At 39.2% G+C, this 20464-nt stretch overlaps 1 protein-coding gene across 4 annotated transcripts in view; it reads left to right on the top strand.

Annotated features, from left to right (window-relative positions):
- The first annotated feature begins 4186 nt into the window (after window positions 1–4186).
- Window positions 4187–20464, top strand: part of UBA2 (ubiquitin like modifier activating enzyme 2) — a 37467-nt gene continuing 21189 nt past the window's right edge. For 3 of the 4 annotated variants that reach the window (XM_058529130.1, XM_058529129.1, XM_058529131.1), the window contains exons 1-8: window positions 4187–4339; window positions 6122–6205; window positions 7192–7262; window positions 9218–9282; window positions 10836–10936; window positions 12615–12736; window positions 18818–18885; window positions 19369–19490. In XM_058529130.1, coding sequence (XP_058385113.1) covers window positions 4202–4339; window positions 6122–6205; window positions 7192–7262; window positions 9218–9282; window positions 10836–10936; window positions 12615–12736; window positions 18818–18885; window positions 19369–19490 — 771 coding nt within the window. In that variant the 5' untranslated portion in view covers window positions 4187–4201. Of the gene's footprint in view, window positions 4340–6121; window positions 6206–7191; window positions 7263–9217; window positions 9283–10835; window positions 10937–12614; window positions 12737–18817; window positions 18886–19368; window positions 19491–20464 lie in introns of those variants that run through there. The other variant, XM_058529132.1, reaches the window with a different exon arrangement.

The following is a 20464-nucleotide window of genomic DNA, read 5'->3' as shown; positions in this document are numbered from 1 at the left end:
CCTCATTTTGACTCATAAGTTATTAATTCTTGATTTTGAGTGTTAACGTTTTTGCTTTTTGGAACTTGTGCTGAGGTGGGAGCCAGGACTTAGAACCTCCTGGCTGTGGGCTGGTTTAACCCTTCCAGAGTCAGTGGCCTGTCTCCACAGTGGCAGCTCAGGATGTGGCTCCTCTGTAGCCAAACCAGAGGGCAGGTGTTCCCCACACAGGCAGCCTGGTGGACATTCTAGTGGAGGGCAGCTGGAGAGCCATGAGCAGCAGTTAGTCTCTTGTTAGTCCTGCTGCCTCTGCCTTCACTGCACTCTGTTGCCATCCCTGGGTGCTGACAGATCAGACCACTGGACCTGCTCCAGCTGCTTGAGGCTCCTGCCCTGAGACATGAGCTGTTTGGACTTGCCCCATGCTTCCCCACCCAAAGGTCCCTGCCCTCACCTACTCCCACCTTCTGCCCCAGCAGCATCCCAGGGAGGGGGGCCCTTTCTCTTTTCTGGACATTGTCCCTCCATCCGGCTGCCCACCTTTCCAATCTCCCCTTTCTCCATTCAGTTTTTCTGTTATCAGACTCTTCCTTTCTGCTACCCCTCGACAGTAGCATGAAAACACATCCACCTGGTGTGTACAGACCTGCTCTTTGCCTGCATAGGTCAGGAAACTGGGTATCAACATAAACAATTTGATTTGCTGCTCTGGTAAATCACACATTAGGCCCCTGTTATCATGAGATGTGGTTCTCCTTCTGGGCAGTGTGTGAGTGGTGAGAACCTACCTGATCCTCCTGCCCCTGGGGCACCTGAGGGAAAGGGGCTGGCTGTGTAGAAACTGCAGGTGCTGGTTGGTGAGGTTTCAGGTCCTCTGGATTTGCAGGGCCGAAACGGAGGATAGCCCTGCAGGAAGAAGTTTTGATTCCTCCTTTCTCCGTCATGCCAGAGAAGTGACCACCAGTTTCCCTGTGGCACTTCTATGGGCAGGGAATGCCTCAGACTGTCAGACAACTTACTCCACTGGAGCAGAAAACAAGACTGCTCAGATTTACAGGTACGTTAATTTGGATTTATTTAAATGGCCGGAGAATACCCACCTTTGGTGAGAGCATGGCGTAGAATTGTTGCATTAGAGTATGTTTTTCCAGATCAGAAGTTGATGTAGACATTTTCAGATATCCGAGCTAGGTGTCATGTTTTCAACTTTTAGACAGAGACAGACTTATGCTTCCAACCAAACACATTCTTTTTTTTTTAATTCTTTTGATTATTTTTTTCTGAAGAGGACTAGCCCTAACATCCAATGCCAATCCTCCCCTTTTTTTCTTGAGGAAGATTGGCCCTGAGCTAACATCCGTGCCCACCTTCCTCTACTTTATATGGGACGCCGCCACAGCATGGCTTAACAAGCGGTGCGTGGGTGCGCACCCGGGATCAGAACCTGTGAACCCTAGGCTGCCGAAGCAGAGCACGCTCACTTAACCACTTGTGCCACCGGGCCAGCCCCCAAACACATTCTTAAACCTAATTATACACACTTGCATCAGGTCTTATCTAAATAGAATACAGATTAGCAGGGGCATTCTCATGATCCAGTAGAAATATATTTGCAACATATATTGTTAAGGAAGCAAGATAGGAGAAAATAAGTCCGGTGAGAACGTATTTAAATGTAAAACTCTGCATCTTGCTATGTAAAAGACCTAGATCTAGAAAGACAGGCCAGGAGTTGGATTAGGTGTGCGGTGTGGGTGGGGCTTTCAGTTGTTACTTTTGCACTTGTATCCTATTTGAGTTGTTAAGGTGGGCAAACATTTTACACTTTATACACGCTGTTGAAAGATAAACTGAGGCATAAGAGTGTGTTTGAGGAAGAATCAGTTGGAATCAGGCAGCATCCAATCTAGCAGATAGAAAGGAGCTCCGAGGAGCTGTACAAAATGAGAGACTTTTATAGGCAGAAGGGAGCAGGAACAAGAAAGTTAAAATAGCAAAAAAGGGGGTTGGTTATTACTTTCCCTCAGGGATGGCAGGGGTCTGTCAGGCAGATGACCTCACTAGTGCTGATCAGGAGATTCCTGATTGACTGGTTTAAGATTCCATTTCTGGGAGAGGCGAAACGATCATTAAGTTTCAGGTTGGTGATGTGGAGCTTAGCATAAGCAACTCCATTTTCACCTCTTGTCTTGTTTTTAACAACACACACACAGAAAAGCAATGCCATAGAGTTAGGTGCCCAGGGGAAGGGGAAGGCAAGGGGAAGAGAAGGGAGGCAGGAGAAGCCAAGGAAGGTGGCTCCCGTTCACTGAGTGTCTAGAGAGCAGGAAGGTCAGCATCCTGTGAAGGGCCTCTGTTAGGTTTAGATGCCAGCAGGGGGGGCTTTTGTGAGAGCCAGGCAAAAGTAGGGAAGGAACATCAGCAGCCCACTATGCAGGGGTGCCCCCTAACCCTGGTTGGGTGCTCGAGCCCTTCCTTCACCTCGTGCATCAGGGCAACTGCCTAAGTACTCCTCATAGACTTGCTTGGTGTGTGGTTGGTGAACCAAGCAGCTGATGAGAGACCACAGAAGTCAAAAGCATTTTCCTCTGTTTTCCATCTTTTCCCTTTTTCTTCTAATACTTTTTTTCTGATTTTAAAAATAACATTTTTGAGGCCGGCCCCGTGGCTTAGCGGTTAAGTGCGCGTGCTCTGCTACTGGCAGCCCTGGGTTCGGATCCCAGGCGCGCACCCATGCACCGCTTGTCTGGCCTGAGGAGGTGGCCACATACAGCAACTAGAAGCATGTGCAACTATGACATACAGCTATCTACCGGGGCTTTGGGGAGAAACAGGGGAAAAAAAAGGAGGAGGATTGGCATGGATGTTAGCTCAGGGCTGATCTTCCTCACACACACAAAAAATAAAAATTAAAAACATTTTCATTGAGGAGCATGAGCATCTGCGAAATACGAAAAAGTGTAAAGAAGAAATTAAAAAAATACAATGCCACCCCACATAGATACATAAAAATATTAACCATGGTTATTCCTGTTTTTTAAATATATTTTGTTTTTAAAGAATTTAATCAATTAAATGGTTTTGTATCTTTTTAATTTAACATTATATTGTGAGCATTTCCCCCATCAATATTTTCCCACAACATAATTTATAATTGCTGCAAAGTATTTTTTTTATGTGCATCCAAAATGTAACACAATTTTGGACAATGTTTTTTCCATTTTTTGTTCCTGTAATGAACATCTCTATGGCTGTTTTTTTTTTTAATCAGTGATAACTGCCATACGATAAATTCCTAGAATTGGAATGAATGAGTCAAAAGGGATGCACAATTTTAGGGTTTTTGAAATCATATTGCCAAATTACCCTCTAGAAGGCTTTGCTTCAGCATCTTTACCTGCAGTGTATGGGAGGGCTTGTTCTTCTACTGTTTGACAATAATAGTCTTATACTTTTTTCTTTTTTGAGGAACATCGGCCCTGAGCTAACATCTGCCAATCCTCTTTTTGCTGAGGAAGACTGGCCCTGGGCTAACATCCACACCCATCCTCCTCTACTTTATGTGGGACGCGGCCAGAGCATGGCTTGACAAGCGGTGCATCAGTGCACACCCGGGATCTGAACCGGCGCACCCCGGGCCACATCAGCGGAGCGCGCACCCTTAACCGCTTGCGCCACCGGCTGGCCCCAACGCTCATAGTTTTTACCAGTGTAATAGGTGAAAATAATTTGAATACTATTTTGCATGTCTTTGATTAAATCTTAATATGCTTATTGATCATATCTCCCATTTTGTTTGTGAGCGCTTATTTACATCCTTTGCCTATATTTTTTGTTTGGGTGACGTCTGTTTTGTTAATTGGTAAGAGCTCTTTACATACAGGGATATTATTTTCTAACCTATAAGGAAGTCGCGGCTGCGAGTTCAAATCGCAGGCTAAAAGGCGACCGTTACGCTTATTAGGCGGCAGAGCGGGTCTGTGCGCGTCCCTGCAAAACACGACCGGGCTGGAGCGCACCCAGAGGGGTGAAGAGGTCTCCTGTCCGCAGCCCAGCCACGGCTCCGGCGGTCGACACGACTGGTCCGCGGCGCTGCCCGCCCGACGCCGCCCGGCGGCCACAGTGCGCAGGAACGGAAGCCGGGCCGCCCCTCCCCCACCCGTTTCCGGCCGCGGCTGGCTTCTCCCGCCTGTGCGCCGCCGCGGCTCGTGGTCGTCCCGCCATGGCACTGTCGCGGGGGCTCTCCCGGGAGCTGGCCGAGGCCGTGGCCGGTGGCCGGGTGCTGGTCGTGGGCGCGGGCGGCATCGGCTGCGAGCTCCTCAAGAACCTCGTGCTCACCGGCTTCTCCCACATCGACCTGGTGAGGGCCGGGCGTGCGCGCGGCTGAATGGCGGGCCGCGGTGCCGGGACGCGGGGCTCGGGGCCCGAGGTCGGGACCGGACTTGGGGGGCGGCGGCAGGCCCAGAGGCCCCGGGGGCGTGGTGCCCGCGCAGAGGGAGCTCTTCGGCGGGGACGGAGCGGGCCTCGCCGCACGCCGAGCCCGCGCGGGACTCCCCGAGGCCGCGGGCCCGGGTCTTCCGGGCGTCCCGCGGTGGGCCGTCCCCCGCCTCCCGGGCCGCGCCGATTTGTGGCGGCTCTAGGGTGTGGAAGCGGCCTCGTGTCTTTCTGCTTCGGAGCGGTTCCCCAGCTTTCAGGGGAGGCAGGAGGTGATTGTTTGAGTCCCTCGTGGATGTTGTGACTGTTCAGTTCGGAGGTCCCCTTAACTCAAGTCGTGATGCAGAGCAGAGGGTGGGGTAACAGCAGCCGGGACCACTGAGCGCTCGTCCCGAGCAGTTTACTCGCGTTAACGCGTGTATCTTCACTACCACTCTGAGGTTGCAGACGCTATCTTCATCCTGTTTTATTTTTAGCTGATGAGAAGAAAAGTGAAATGCAGTGAGGTTTAGTAACCTACCTTGGGTCACGAAGTAAGTGGCAGGACTCCTTTAGGGCTCCCGCTCCTCTTTTCTGGGTACAGATAATCGGCGTGACTTGTCGTTGTCACCATAGATAGTATACTCGCTTATTTCGTTAAAGATATTGGCAAGGATTTTAGCTTTTGCATTGGTGTACAATGGCGGGGAGCCACTGTAATTTTAAATCATTTCTATTAACGTAAACTTTTTAGAGATTGGAGATGTTACTTGGCAATTGGATGTGAGTTTAGAGTGTCTTAAGTTGTAGTGGAAACATGAAATGAAAAATATAGTAGACGTGGCCGACTGAACTAATAAATGAGTGACTGGGGGGAAAAGAATTTACGCATTTTTCCTTTGGCTTTTACAGAGTTAGTCTTCCCATCCAACTCTGTACCACAAATCCAAATATGATTGTGCCTTAGCTGATAACTATTGATACTTGTTTAAAAAAAATTTTGTAAGAGACAAAGTGAATTTGGGCACCTGAAAAATAAATGCTGATCCTATTTTTATTTGGTTTAATTTTTATAGTAAATTTAAAAAGTACAAATAAAAAATTTTGTTTAGGTGGTTATGTTTTGATGATTTTCACAAATTACAACCAAAACCCTCAGGATGTTTCATAGCTAGAACATTTGATTACTCTTCATTTAAACTTATTGAAATGGAATGAAAATAGCTTTAGTCATTATTTTCTTCTCATGTTTACTTGTAAGCAGCAATTAGGTAAAACTTAAAACATGACACTTCTTTAACCTTTTGTAGAAGTTTCACTTCACAGCCCTCAGGTAATAATTGTAAGTGAAATTGTGTGTGGGTAAAGACTTCTGAATTAAAGAAAACAGCAAATGAATTATATAATGCATTTTCAATAAATACACATAATTTTATGCCATCTAAGGAATTTCCTAACATATTTGCCAGGATGATTAAACAAAAAAAAAATGCATCCTTTCTAAGATATTTTTGAAAAAGTTATCTCTGAAGTTAAATCTTGGGTTTTTTAAAAATATGCATTAAATTATTTTTTATTAATTTAACAATTTTGGTATTATTGGTCTAAAAGTATTTTCTCCACTAATGTAGCAAATATCAAAAGTTCTGTATTATGGATGCTGAGGATAGTGATTTTGCTCAGACATACCAAAAAATTTGTGGTTTATTTGGGGTTTATGCATTTGTAGATTGATCTGGATACTATTGATGTCAGCAACCTCAACAGGCAGTTTTTATTTCAAAAGAAACATGTTGGAAGATCAAAGGCCCAGGTAACTTTATATTTCTCATACGATTTCTATTTATCTGTTCATTTATATTTCTATCCTTTGGTGATCTTCTATTTATGGTATCAGATTCAGACTCTCTAGTAGTAGGAGGGAGAATATGGGGGAAGCCATCTCTTTTTAGCTGAGAGATTGTGAAGAATAAAAAGATATGTTGAGTAAAGAACTAAAATAGAAATGCTCTACCCAAGAAATGCTCTACCCAGTCCTGTAGTCCCCTTCGTGCTTACACTTCTGATCGTTTACTTGTCTCGAGCCTGTGTTCCTACACTAGCTGGAGATTGGCTGCTCCTATTTGGGGGCAAGAGAAGCTACAGCCTAAGAAGACGATAGCTTCCCTTGAGGTTCTAGACACCCTGACCTTTCTTTAGTTCTTGAATGTTCCATCTTGATTCAGGGTCTTAAAACATCTTTTCCCTTTGCTTTTCTCCCAGCCCTTTTGGCAAACTCCCACTCTTTTCTCCTTTTCAATTTTAGAATTCTGGCTCCCTTCTCTAAGAGTGCTCTCCTAAACCTCTTAGACTAAATCAGATCTTCCTCTCAACAACCTCTACTTTTTCTATGTATCGTTTATCATAGTTTGCAGTTATATTTATCTAGGAGGTTATTTGATTAATGTCACTTTTGCTTACCAAGTGCCTTATATACAAATCCTGGCACATAGAAGATGCTCAGTAAATATTTGTTCAATGAATGGCACTTGGTTACTACATTTTTATTCTTGTTGAAGCTTGCCAGTTGTGTAGAAGTGTATATGGGAGGGGGGCAGTTCTCCTGTTATTTTATAAATATGTGTATATAGCTTAATCTTAATGAAATTTTCTGTCACATTTTTATATTTCTTTAGTTTTTAATATAAATAAGATATTCTGTAAGTAGATGAAACAACTGTTGTCTGCCATAAATAGATTTCAAATAACATATATAAATGTTATAGTAAATTAGTAATTTAGTGTTGTTTGTTTTTCCAGGTTGCCAAAGAAAGTGTACTGCAGTTTTACCCGAAAGCTAATATCATAGCCTACCATGACAGCATCATGAAGTATGCTTTAATTATTATGTTGCAAAATTGTGTTTGCTATGAATTTTTAATTAAACCTTTAAAGTATACGAGATTTTTATTAGCCAAATATATGAGCTGAAAGTCATTCTGCTTTTTTAAAATGATTTTTCTAGAATAATTAAAATGTGGAAGTTTTGCCCACATAAGTTAAGTGGCATTCTTTTACAGTTTATATATGATTTGAATGATTTGGATAATAGGTGAGGTATTTTAATACCCTCAATAAATAAGTTACAGTCATGTGTTGCTTAATGACGGGACACATTCTGAGAAATGTGTCGTTAGCTGATTTCGTCCTTGTGCTAGCATCATAGAATGTACTGAAGGGGAACAAAATTTGCCACCCCAAAATGTGTCTCTTTAGCATGAGGATTATTTTAGGCTGATTATTTTTAAGAAACACAAGACTCATTCTTGTTACCTCCCTCTTAACTGCCTAGAAGAATTCAGATTAAAAAACCTGACTCAAGGAGCCAGCTGTCACTTTAGCATGACGTGAGCTAGGTGGTAGATAGGGAGGAACCTAGAAAAGCCTGTTTGGTTCTGCACTGTGTTCTTCGGTTTCTGTGTGGCCACACAAACACTTATTTTCCAACCTTTGCTCCTTTTCATCTACCTGTGAATTGCCTTCCTTCCCTTTGAAGTCCCTAACTTTCCTCACCCCTCAACATTTTCTTTAGCTGAGGATGGTATTTAAGGTGAGGGCTTTGGCCATTTTGTCGAGTTACTCAGTTTTCCTAGGTTTCTCCCATGTATACATGTTGTTAAACTTTTGTTTTTCTCCTATTAATCTGTCTCATGTCAATTTAATTCTTGGATCAGCCAGAAGAACCTAGAAAGGTAGAGGAAAATTTCTTTCTCCCCTCCAGTACTTAAACAGACCTAGATAGTATAGCCTACTACATACCTAGGCTATATGGTACAAATCTTGTGAGACCAGTATCGTATATGCAGCCTGTCATTGACCCAACGTCATTATGCAGTGCATGACTGTACTCGGAAACTTATAAAGGACTTTATATTCTTGTTATAATCTAAAAGATATTCTAAACTATGAAAAATCCTTATATGTGATGATTCAGACTTTTCTAAATATATTGCTTTCATTCTTATCAATTTCAGCTGTGGCCTTTTTCAGTTTAAAAAGTTCCCTCCGGAAATAATTCGTTTATTAGGACTGTGGCTTCTGTAATATAACACTGAGAATTGCGATGAGGCAGTGTTTTTGACGGTACATAAATACGCTCTGATCTCAGTGAAGATAAATAGAGTAAATATATAATTTTGGAGGTATTGGGGCAAAAGAACCCTGGGCCTAAGTTATCCTTTATCTGTGGTTGTTGTCTAGCTCACAAGTAAATGGTAGTAAAAATAATGAGTTTTTGTTTGAGGTCTAGAATTAGAGAAAGTCTTACACTTTTTTAGGGAATTTGGTCTCCAGCATCCTTTTTATTCTCTGGATGTTTGCTCTACAATCCTGCTTATAGCTCTACAACCTCCTTACCCTGTGCTGCTTTCCCAGTGCTGCTAAAAGCAGGGACCCTAGGGGCCTGAACCCTGGCTGACCCTGACCATGTGAGGTGAAGCCAGAGGCCAGGCAGATCCTGGGAATGTGTTCTTTATATGTTCCCAGGCACTTGCTGCCCGGAGGCAGCCTGGTGGGACCAGTGCCATCTTTCTGCCAGTTTGAGATCCTGCTCTTGTGCCCTAGGTAGCTGGCCAAAAAGGATGTGTAGTCCCTCATAGGAATTAGGGGGAAATAATTTCTTTAAAGTTTGGAAAAATTCAACCCTGTCTATATGGTAGAGACCCCAAATATCAGTTATTTTTGCACTATTATTACTTTAATATGCTTTTTAGGACCCTATATTATACTGTGAAAATCATGTGTAAGGCCAGTTGTTTTGGTGACCTTTTTTTGTTTTACTTTGTAGCCCTGACTATAATGTGGAATTTTTTCGACAATTTATATTGGTTATGAATGCTTTAGATAACAGAGGTGAGATTATTTTAATACTTTTAATTTCTAAGTATTTCCTTTCCTCCATAACAAGGCTGTTTACACATTTAGTATTAATTAAAATATTTCCTTATTAGTTAGAACTTAAAGAACTAAGGGGAAGTAAGATCAGATTTAAAGCTTTTCAATAGATTGTAATTTTAACTAGAACTGGTTCCAGGAAGGAATTTAGCTATCATATACTTTGTTATTCCTCCAAAAAGTATGACTATAGGGCAAGTTAAAGTTACTAAAGAGGGAGACTACATAGGGTGTGTGCATGTGTGTGTGCTTCAGATTAGCCTGGCACTTAAACACAGTGTGGCTCCCTTCATTTATGTGGAGATCTAAGAAATATCAATGCCCAGATCTCACCCAAGACAAGTTAAATCAGATTCTGTGAATGGGGCCTGGACATCATATTTTTTCGAAGTTCCCCGGATGATTCTAAAGTGAAGTGGGCTGAAAATCACTGTTTTAAGAAGGAGGCTACAGGGTGCCAGAGTTAGTATAGAAGCCAGGGCTCTTGAATTATTTTGGGTATATCTGGTGCCATAAAATATGAGGCTGGATTCTACTAGATGTACACATTTTAGACCATTTAAGCTTTTCACAAGATGATGTGATGTTTCATTTAATCAAGTATTGTGTAGCCAGTCATTGTTAACAAATCTGTGTATCTGGAATGTAGGGGTGAAAATAATAATATTCCTTGCCTGTAATTACTTCCACGTGTAAAAGTACATCTGTCAAGTGAGTTTGTAACAATTTTGGACCAGAAATACCAAAAGAAAAAATATACAAAGTAGCATGAGAAAGGGTTAGGATGACTCTTAACTGGACTCATGTTTTTTCCCCCAGCTTTAAACTACCTTAATAGTTCCAAGTTGATATTCCACATTCTCCATTCATTTCCATGTATTGCTTGATAATTATGTTAGAATGATTGCAAGTTAAGGGCTTGGAACACATTGAAAAGATTTCAGCCAAGGCTAATAGAGTAGGCACAGCAATAGAAGAGGAAGATGGCACTTTGGGATTAAAAATGATATGTAGGGGGGCCGGCCCGGTGGCGCAAGCGGTTAAGTGCGCGCGCTCCGCCGCGGCGGCCCGGGGTTCGCTGGTTCGGGTCCCGGGCGCGCACCGACGCACTGCTTGGTAAGCCATGCTGTGGCGGCGTCCCATATAAAGTGGAGGAAGATGGGCACCGATGTTAGCCCAGGGCCGTCTTCCTCAGCGAAAAAAGAGGAGGATTGGCGGATGTTAGCTCAGGGCTGATCTCCTCACAAAAAAAAAAAAAAAAAAAATTATATGTAGGGGTGCTTTTCCTGGAGTCAGTTTGTGGTACAGATTTCTCATGTTTGCAGTTTTGCTAGTGAATGTCTTTTAAATGTCTGTTAACAGTTGTATTGCTCTAGTCATAGCTATAAGAAAATTGCACATAAAATAAAAACAAGAAATAGTTTGGGTAAATGTCATCCTAATTAAAGGTAACTAATTTCTTTTTCTTTTTTTTTCCCATAAACTCCTGCTAACTAGTATTTTTCTTCCAGCTGCCCGCAACCATGTTAATAGGATGTGTCTGGCAGCTGGCGTCCCTCTTATTGAGAGTGGAACTGCTGGTTATCTTGGGCAAGTAACTACTATCAAAAAGGTAAAGAAAGTTTTTTTTACTTCCCAAATATATATTTGGGACCTTAAGGAGAGAAGAAGTAAACTTTGGATTTGTATGATATGGACTGGTCAGTATCTAAGACGTAAGGATTTTTGTGCCCCTATAAAACTTAGGATGCTATAAAGGTACCCCAAAAGAGTATAAGCAGAGATCTTTTAGCTCTGTGCTGCTTTGTTTCACTTAGCCTGTGTATTAAAATCCTTAGACTGGTAAGCATAATAAACTTGCCTTTTAAAATTCTTTGTAACCATTAGACTGTATGTCATGCTGTAATTGATATATGGTAGACCAGGATTCTAAAAAGTTACTTTTTGTCTAAAGACATCTGAATTTATAGATCTAAAGAGTACTTTGAAAAAAATTTGTGGTGTGTTTGTGAAATATTTCAAACATTTAGATAAAATTAGAGAATAATAGAGCAAATACCTGTGAAGTCATAGGCCAGTTTTATAAAATTTCAGCATTGTGATTCATTTGCTGTTCAGATAGTTTTTCTTTTAGTTCTTTTAAGAAATTAAACAGATACATATGAAGAATCATTTTGCAGGTTTTGAAACTAAAAGGAATTACACACTACTTAAAATATGGTATTTTTGTCTGCTGTTTGGCAGTTTACCCATGTTGAAAATTGTGGCTCTACTTCATTTGTATTAACTGTTAGATATTACTCTTGGAAGCTTATTTTGTATCATTCTACAAATACTGTTGTAAATATCAATGTGTATTAAATTTAGTTAAATCATTGGGACCTTCAGGATCTGTTGATAGGTTAAGGCAGTAGTTCTCTTTTTTTCCACTGTGATATGAGGGATGACTGCTTGCCATATGGCTGCCCCCAATAAAGCGTATTGGAAGGATACTGGAAATGACATTACGGAGAAGACTAGATCTGCTGTCATTTATATTAAAACATTATTTGCAGGATTTGGTTCTTTAACCATTATTAGACAGACATTGCTCATTACCATGATCCTAGGGCACTAGTGTGTATTAAGATTGAGGTTGAGAATTGCTCAGATGAAGAATGTTCATTTGATGGTTTTGGAAAATTGTCTCAGGTGCCATAGACTTTTAGAGATTCCTTACAGTGTAACTTGAAATGTAATCCTATATCAAAAAAAAAGAAGATTTGGTTTGGTAATACCTAGGATTTTTCCATGTATCTAGATAGCTCTTGAAATTAATACTTGTAGTTCATTTAATTTTTAGGAGATTATAAGGTAAGGCTATGAATTAATATGTAAATAACTGAGTTTCACAACTTTGAGAGATAATTGGTTGGAAAGCTTACAGTTGGGAAGCTTTCTACTAGTTTTTCTTTCTGTTTAGTGTGATCAAGGTAAACTTCTCATCTTTGATATCAGGTGCAGTAATTTTTATTTGGCTTGTTGTAAGTGGTGTTCACTGGGCCAGGAGTCAGAGGAGTCCTGGCTTAGCCTTAGTTTTGACTGTGGTTGATTTAGTTAGCTTTTATGTTATAGTTCTTTATCTGTAAAGCAGGGATTTTGGAGTCACTAATATTTTAAAATTTTCTTGACATTATAAAACCCAGTTGGAATGTAGATGAATGAATGAGATGTTTATGATTACGTTACCTTATAATGTTGAGAAACCACCATCATGGGATAAATGTTTTTCTCATATCCTGACTTTGTAGGGTGTGACTGAGTGCTATGAATGTCATCCCAAGCCAACCCAGAGAACTTTTCCTGGCTGTACAATTCGTAACACACCTTCAGAACCTATTCATTGCATCGTTTGGGCAAAGTATTTGTTCAAGTAAGAGTATATGTATTTCTGCACATATTTTCAGTACTGATGATAGAAAATGGGGATCATGTTTTATTTAAATACCTTGGAGAAGTTGTACTTATGATGAATGTTGTTTTAAATATGGTGAAGGGACAACTTTAGTGGCTTTCTTGTGATATTTCTTGGGTTAAATTAAATTCAACCAACATTCATTACATGCCTGTCTTATGCCACGGACTGTTTATTTAGGAGGCTTAGTCTAATAATGGAGACAGGCATGTGACTAAATGAATACAAATCTGTGTATTTGGAACATACTTGTAAATAACTCATTGGTTAAAAAAGAAATCATAATGGAAGTTAAAAATACTTTGTAATGATAGTAAGGATACTACATGTGAAACTTGTAGGATGAATCGAATGTGGTAGTTGGAAGAAAGTTATAGGCTTACACACGTGAAGAAAGGTGAACATTTATGAGCTAAGGATCCAACTTACGTTAGAAAAAGAAAAACAGAACAAACAAATTAGAAGGAAGATATAATTGAGATAAGAGCAAAAAAATTGGCAAGTTTGATCATGAAAAGGAGAGGAGAGATAAATAACTAAATGGGGAATATAATCTCAGCACAGATTAGAATGATAATAAGAAAAAAGGGGAGAGGGATAATAATAAGAGAAGACCATGCCAGTACATTTAAAAATTTAATGATCTGGATAAATGCATTTAAAAAAACTTACAAAACTGACTTGAAATAGAAAGCCCGACTAGCATGTTGCCTTAGGGAAATTTAATCAATGGTTTAAATTCTTCTGAATAATGCACCAAACCTATGTGAATTTACAGTTGATTTCCACTAAACTTGCAAGGAATAAATCATTCTAATATTATATAAACTCTCCCAGAGAAATTTTTAAAAGGAATACTTACTTCATGTCCTGAGACTATCATGTCTTTGATAGCAAAGCCAGTTAAGACCATTAGGGGATAAAAAGAAAACTGCAAGACATCCTCATTCATAAATGTAAATATGAAAATCCTATACAGAATATTAGCATATGAATCTAGAATTGTATAAAACAAAAAGTATATCATGACCAAGTTGTATTTATTCCAGGAATGCAAGCATGGTTTAACGCTAGAAAAATCGATAAATGTCATTGACTTCATTAAGAAATTAAAGAGAACCTATATAATCTTCATAGATGTAGAAAAAGCATTTGGTATAACTTAGCAAACACCCTTTCGTGACAAAAATTCTTAGTAAAATAGGAAGAGAACTTGATCAACCTGATAAAAGATATCTTCTAGAAACCTACAGCAAACTTCAGTTTTCTTTCTTTATTTTTTTTGTTTTTTATTTTTTTGTGAGGAAGACTGGCTCTGAGCTAACATCCATTGCCAGTCCTCCTCTTTTTGCTGAGGAAGATTAGCTCTGAGCTAACACTGTGCCTGTCTTCCTCCATTTTGTATATGGGACGCTGCCACAGCATGGCTTGATGAGTGGTGCGTATGCCCTCACCGGGGGTTCCAAACCCACAAACTCCAGGCCCCCAAAGTGGAGGGCAAGAACTTAACCACTATGCCACCAGGCTGGCCCCTAGTTTTCTTTATTTTTTGATTAAGGTATAATATATATAGACACAGAAAAGTATCCATATAACGATGTAACTGCAAAATTTCACAAAAAGTAACTTGCAAGCTCTATTTTTTTGGCAAACAGTTTTTTCTTTTCTTTTCTTTTCTTTTTCTGAGCAAGATTAGCCCTGAGCTAACATCCGTTGCCAATCCTCCTTCTTTTTGCTGAGGAAGACTGGCCCTGGGCTAACATCCGTGCCCATCTTCCTCTACTTTATATGGGATGGTGCCACAGCATGGCTTGACAAGCATTGCGTCGGTCTGTGCCCGGGATCCGAACCTGCAAATCCCGGGTCGCCGCAGCAGACCGCATGAACTTAACCACTATGCCACCAGGCCGGCCCCCAGGTTTTTTTTTTTATTTTTAACAGACTTTACTTTTCAGAACAGATTTAGATTTACAGAAAAATTAAGAAGATAGTACAGAGTTCCCACACCCAGTTTCCTCTATTCTTAACATCTTATATTAGTGTGATACATATGTGATAGTTAATCAACCAATATTGATACATTATTTATTAACTAAAGTTTATAGTTTATGTATATTTCTTTAGTTTTTACCCAATGTCCTTTTTCTGTTCTAGGATACCATAATACAATTAGTTGTTATGTCTCTTTAGGCGCCCCCTTGGCTGTGACAGTTTCTGACTGTCCATGTTTTTGATGACCTTGATGGTTTTGAAGAGTATGTCAGGTATTTTATAGGATGCCCCACTATTGGAATTTGTCTTATGTTTTTCTCATGGTAATACTGTGGTTATACGTTATTGGGAGGAAGACTACACAGGTAAATTGCCTTTTTCATCACATCATATGAAGGTCCCATATTATCAATATGATTTATAATTGTCAATGTTGGCCGTGATCATTTAACTAAAGTAGTGTTTGTCAGATTTCTTCACTGTAAAGTTACTCCTCCCACCCCTTTCTATACTGTACTGTACACCTAAGGAGTGGGGAGCTGTGTTCCACCTACTTGAGGGCAGAGGATCTACATAAATTATTTGGAGTTGTTCTGCCTGGAAGATTTGTCTCTTGTCACCCATTTATTAATTTATTCAGTCATTTATTTGTATTAGTATGGACTCATAGATATTGAATATATTTTATAGTACTTTGGCTTATAATCCAATACTACTTTATTTTGTTGCTCAAATTGTTCCAACTTTGGCCATTGGGAGTTGTTTCAGTTGGCTCTGTGCTCTCTGACATACCGGAATCGGTATGAATCGGTAGGAACTCTTACATGTTACCGTGGGGTTGTGGAAACAAATGGGCATTTTCTTGTAGTCTGTCACGAGCTTTGAGATAGTTTTGGGCTTTTTTTTTTAACTGTACAAAGAATTCCTTTAAGATAACTTTTTTATAAGTCGTGTGCTTGAGGAAAGGTTGGAAAGTTATATTTCCATAAGTGTTATTAAAGCCATGAATGTGTGTTTTTTTGGAGCAGTTCCTTAGTTTCTGGTACTACAAGATGCTCCAGGCTCATCTTATATATTTCCTGCCCCAATCCTAGAGTCAGACATTTCTGTAAGGAACTCTGGTTCCTTTTATTGAAGAATGGTATTAGAAATCAAGATCTGAGTGCTTAGGCATGCTACTGGGGTGTTGTTTCTTTTAGGCCCTCTTAGGTGACAGCAAAAAATATATTTATACTATTGTGTATATGTACACAAACACTAAATATTTCTATGTCTAACCATCTGTTTCCAACTTTAGTCTGTTAGTACATGGATCGTTCTAGTTTCCTCCCCTTCCTTATCTGTAAACTCCCACTCCAATAGTCATAAACCTGGCTCCCACTGTTTGCTATCCATATACTTAATATAAGCAGTATTTTTAATGATGAAGATTTTAAAGCATCCCCTTTGAAATCAAGGACAATGTAAGGATGCTTGTTATTGCTACTTCTGTTTGGTTTTGTAATGACAGCACAATAAGATCAAAAAAATATTAGGCTTAAGAATTGGGAAAGGAAGAAACAAAACTTGTCATTTGCATACAGTGTAGTTAAACTGCATAAAAAACTCCAAAGAATCTAGATAAATTATTAGAAATGGCAACAGCTTATTAGCCACATGGCCAAGTAAAAGATTATAAAAATTCAATTACATTTCTATACATAGCGTCAGGCAGTTAGAAAATGTAATTTAAAAATAAATAACTCACTATAAAATCATGTAACTAACTATAAAAGATAATTAAATATAAAGCGTCAAAAAGCATTGAAGTACCTGAGAATAAATCTAGACCCAATATAAAAAATTAGTGACTATTCGAACATAAAAAGAAGTACCAGGGGCCAGCCCAGTGGCGTAGCAGTTAAGTGCGCATGCTCCACTGCTGGCGGCCTGGGTTCGGATCCCGGGCGTGCACTGACGCACCGCTTGTCAGGCCATGCTTTTGCGGCGTACCATATAAAGTGAAAGAAGATAGGCACGGATATTAGCTCAGGGCCAGTCTTCCTCAGCAAAAAGAGGAGGATTGGCATGGATGTTAGCTCAGGGCTGATCTTCCTCACACACACACATAAAAGAAATATTTTTTAAAAAAATAATAAAATAATAAAAAGAAGTACCAAATAAAAAGAGAAGGGTGTGTTTGTGGATCAGAAGTCCCAATATTGTCAATATATCATTTATCTCCAAATTGATCTGTAGATTCAATGCAGTTCTAATTAATGCCTCATCAGAGATTTTATTGGAACGTGTTCTGCTGATTCTAAAATTTATATGGAAGAATAAAGCTTAAGAAGAATGAAAACATTACTGGACAAGAATAGATAGAGGTGACTCTCTCTAACAGATGTCAAGATTTAATATAAGCTAAAAATAATTTAGTGTGTTGCTGGTACAGGGATAGAAAAACAGACCATGACTGAGGTTGCATAGTAGATCCCAGTTGAAAGAAGGGATTAAATAAAAGAATAATTCATTATCAACGTGGAAAAAATTTATATTCTCTACTTCAAACAATATATAGAAATTGAGTCCAGATGGATTAAGTATTTAGATGTGAAAGGCAAAACTAAATCTTTCTAATATAGGAGAAAATCTTTATCCTCAGTGTTAGGGAACAATTTCTCAAGGAAAAAAAAATGTGCTGACCATAAAAGAAGGATTGATATATCCAAATTCATTGAATATCTTGTCTTCAAAAGACATTAAATAAAGTATAAGTAATAAGCCATTATGTGGGGAAAAATATTTACAACATATAATCAATTAAAAATTGTGATCTGAAATATATTCCTGTAATCTAAGAAAAAGACAACCTGACAAAATAATAGAAACAGACATGTTTTTCACTTACAGGGAAGCCCAAACAGGCGATAAGCAAACGAGGATATGTTTAACTTTATGACTAGCTTGCAAAATTAAGAATAAAACCACAGTAACATATTATTTTACACTCTCTAGTTTGACAAAACATTAAGTATGGAGAGGAAGTGAATCAGTAGAAACTCTTATATGTTACTGTGGGGTTGTGGAAACAAATGGGCATTTTCTTGTAGTCTGTTAGGAGCTTTGAGATTATGGTTTTGGGCTGTTTTTTAACTGTACAAATAATTCCTTTAAGATAACTTTTTTATAAGTCACGTGCTTGAGGAAAGGTTGGAAAGTTAATATTTCCATAAGTGTTATTAAAACCATTTTTAGGATAACTTGATTAACAAAAGGGAATTTCAGCTTAATATTTTTATATTATTTCTTAAGACTCTTCAGTAGTAAAGGTACATACTACCATGAAAACAAATGTCGTATTCACTGCTTAGTGTCCTGCTCCTAGAACGTTGGCCGGCACAGAGCAGGTGTGATAATGTTTGTTGAGCAGCTAACTGTAGGTATGCCTCACAAACATTATTCTGGCATTAGAATGTTATCCAAGTTGGAATGTAAAAGTTGCTCATCTATCTCTTTTTTCTTTTTTTTTTTTGTGAGGAAGATCAGCCCTGAGCTAACATCCAATGCCAATCCTCCTCTTTTTTCTGCTGAGGAAGGTTGACCCTGAGCTAACATCCGTGCCCATCTTCCTCTACTTTAGGTGGGACACTGCCACAGCATGGCTTGACAAGCGGTGTGTCGGTGCGCGCCCGGGATCCGAACCTTTGAATCCCGGGCCGCCGCAGCAGAGCATGCACACTTAACTGCTTGCGCCACCGGGCTGTCCCCATTTCTCTTGTTGAAAGGTTTTGATAGGAATTTGCAGAGCCTAGCTGACAGGAATGAATATAGGTCTACTAAAATTTAGCCTTGCTTGTGTTGTGGTTGAAATTAGGGTGCAAGCTGTCTAAACAGATTGCTTTAATAATTTTAAGTTTGTGGAGTATAATTTATCAATTGTTTATTCTCATCCCCACTAAAGATTTGGGATATTCTAAATTAGTTTTTTGAGAGAAAGGTAGGAAAAGTAAACATTTGTTCAGAATATTTTGTTGTATGTAAATATTCATTACTCTTAAATTATAGCCAGTTGTTTGGAGAAGAAGATGCTGATCAAGAAGTGTCTCCTGACAGAGCTGACCCTGAAGCTTCCTGTGAGTAAATTATTTGGAATATATTTTCTTATTAGTGAGTGCTACCTTTATTTTGCTAATTTAATATCAATAGCTTAAGAGGAAAAAAAGTAATTGCTGTTATGTGCTAGATAATATGTGTTTAAGATATATTATTTCATCTTTAAAACAGTGTTTTAAAAAAATGGCTGGTCCTATTTTACTGGTGAGGAAATTAAGGTACAGAGAAATTTTATGAATCTGATAAATAGAGCTGGGAGTTGTTCCCAGATCTGATTATAAGTCTGTACTTTGAACTGCTCTACATGTGGTCTTCAGACATTGAGGTAGAAAAAGTTGCTGATAGCATGTTATCATCCTTCCTCCTTGAACTCAGAATGTATCCCATGCAGGTGACTTCCATGAGTGACTCTTTTTTCACTAAAGGTGGATGAGAGCTTAGTTCTACATGTATTATATTGAAAATTATATTATATTGAAAATAAAGTGGTGTTTGTTTTGTAGGGGAACCAATGGAAGCTGAAGCCAGAGCCAGAGCATCTAATGAAGATGGTGACATTAAACGTATTTCTACTAAGGAATGGGCTAAATCAACGGGATATGATCCAGTTAAACTTTTTACCAAGGTTAGATTTACTTTCTTTATAATTGGGGATAGATTTATTATTTTGTTTTTTTTAAAATAGTACATGTAATGGAATTATGCTTCTTTTTATACCTAATGCTGTTTTAATAAATTGATTGATGTAGTCGGGATAAGCAGGTTTTGGAATTTTAGCACCAGTACTAAATCGTATAGCATCTTTATAGGAGGTGAAATACAGAGGCTTGCTTATACGCTCTTGCTGGTCTTTCCTTCCCTCACTGTCACTGAACTTCTTGGTTTACCTTATAACTGACCTTTGCTTCCTGCTGTTTCTTGTCTTATGTCTATTTCCTGCTCAGATCTTCTATTGGCAGTTTGATTGACATGTTCTAAATCGCTCTTAAATCTCTAAGTCTCTTGTCTTGGCTGACTGTCTTCATTAGTATATATTATTTGCCTACTGAATACTTCTAGAGAAATCTACAAGATTGTTTTAATTGGGTCTACCTAATTATAGCTCAGCTAGGCTTCCAGCTCTGTGTTTTAAAAGTCATTTTATTTCTTTTGCCTTCACTCCCTAGCAAGTTTATCATAGTAGATACTTGAAACTTTTTCAGCTCTGCTTAAACTGCCTAATTACACTCTTGCCACCGTCACTAAGCAGATGACCTTAAGGATATATTAACAGATTTAAGGCCATTGGACATAATTTACCTGTTAAGAAAATGTCCCACTTCACTGCAAACTCTTTTTTTTTTTACGCCTTGTGTTTGAGAGAAATCTCTGAGTAAAGGTTAAGTCTTCCACCGACTATTTTTCCTTCCCCTTATGCATCTTGAAACTCTTGGCTCCTTCTCTCTGCTTCTTGACATGCCTAGGTCGCCCTCTCCTAAGCAGATGGCCTACTGCTCCCTCCAGCTTACATTTCATCTCTTTCCTCCGTGGCAACAGATGTCACAGGTTGACTGTCTTAAACCTATTGCATTTATTTCCTCGATACAGCCTTTTCCTTGG

The sequence above is a fragment of the Diceros bicornis genome, chromosome 34 (assembly GCF_020826845.1).
Source record: "Diceros bicornis minor isolate mBicDic1 chromosome 34, mDicBic1.mat.cur, whole genome shotgun sequence".
NCBI lineage: Eukaryota > Metazoa > Chordata > Mammalia > Perissodactyla > Rhinocerotidae > Diceros > Diceros bicornis.
Note: the sequence above shows the minus strand (reverse complement) of the source record. Positions and strands in the feature narration are given on the sequence as shown.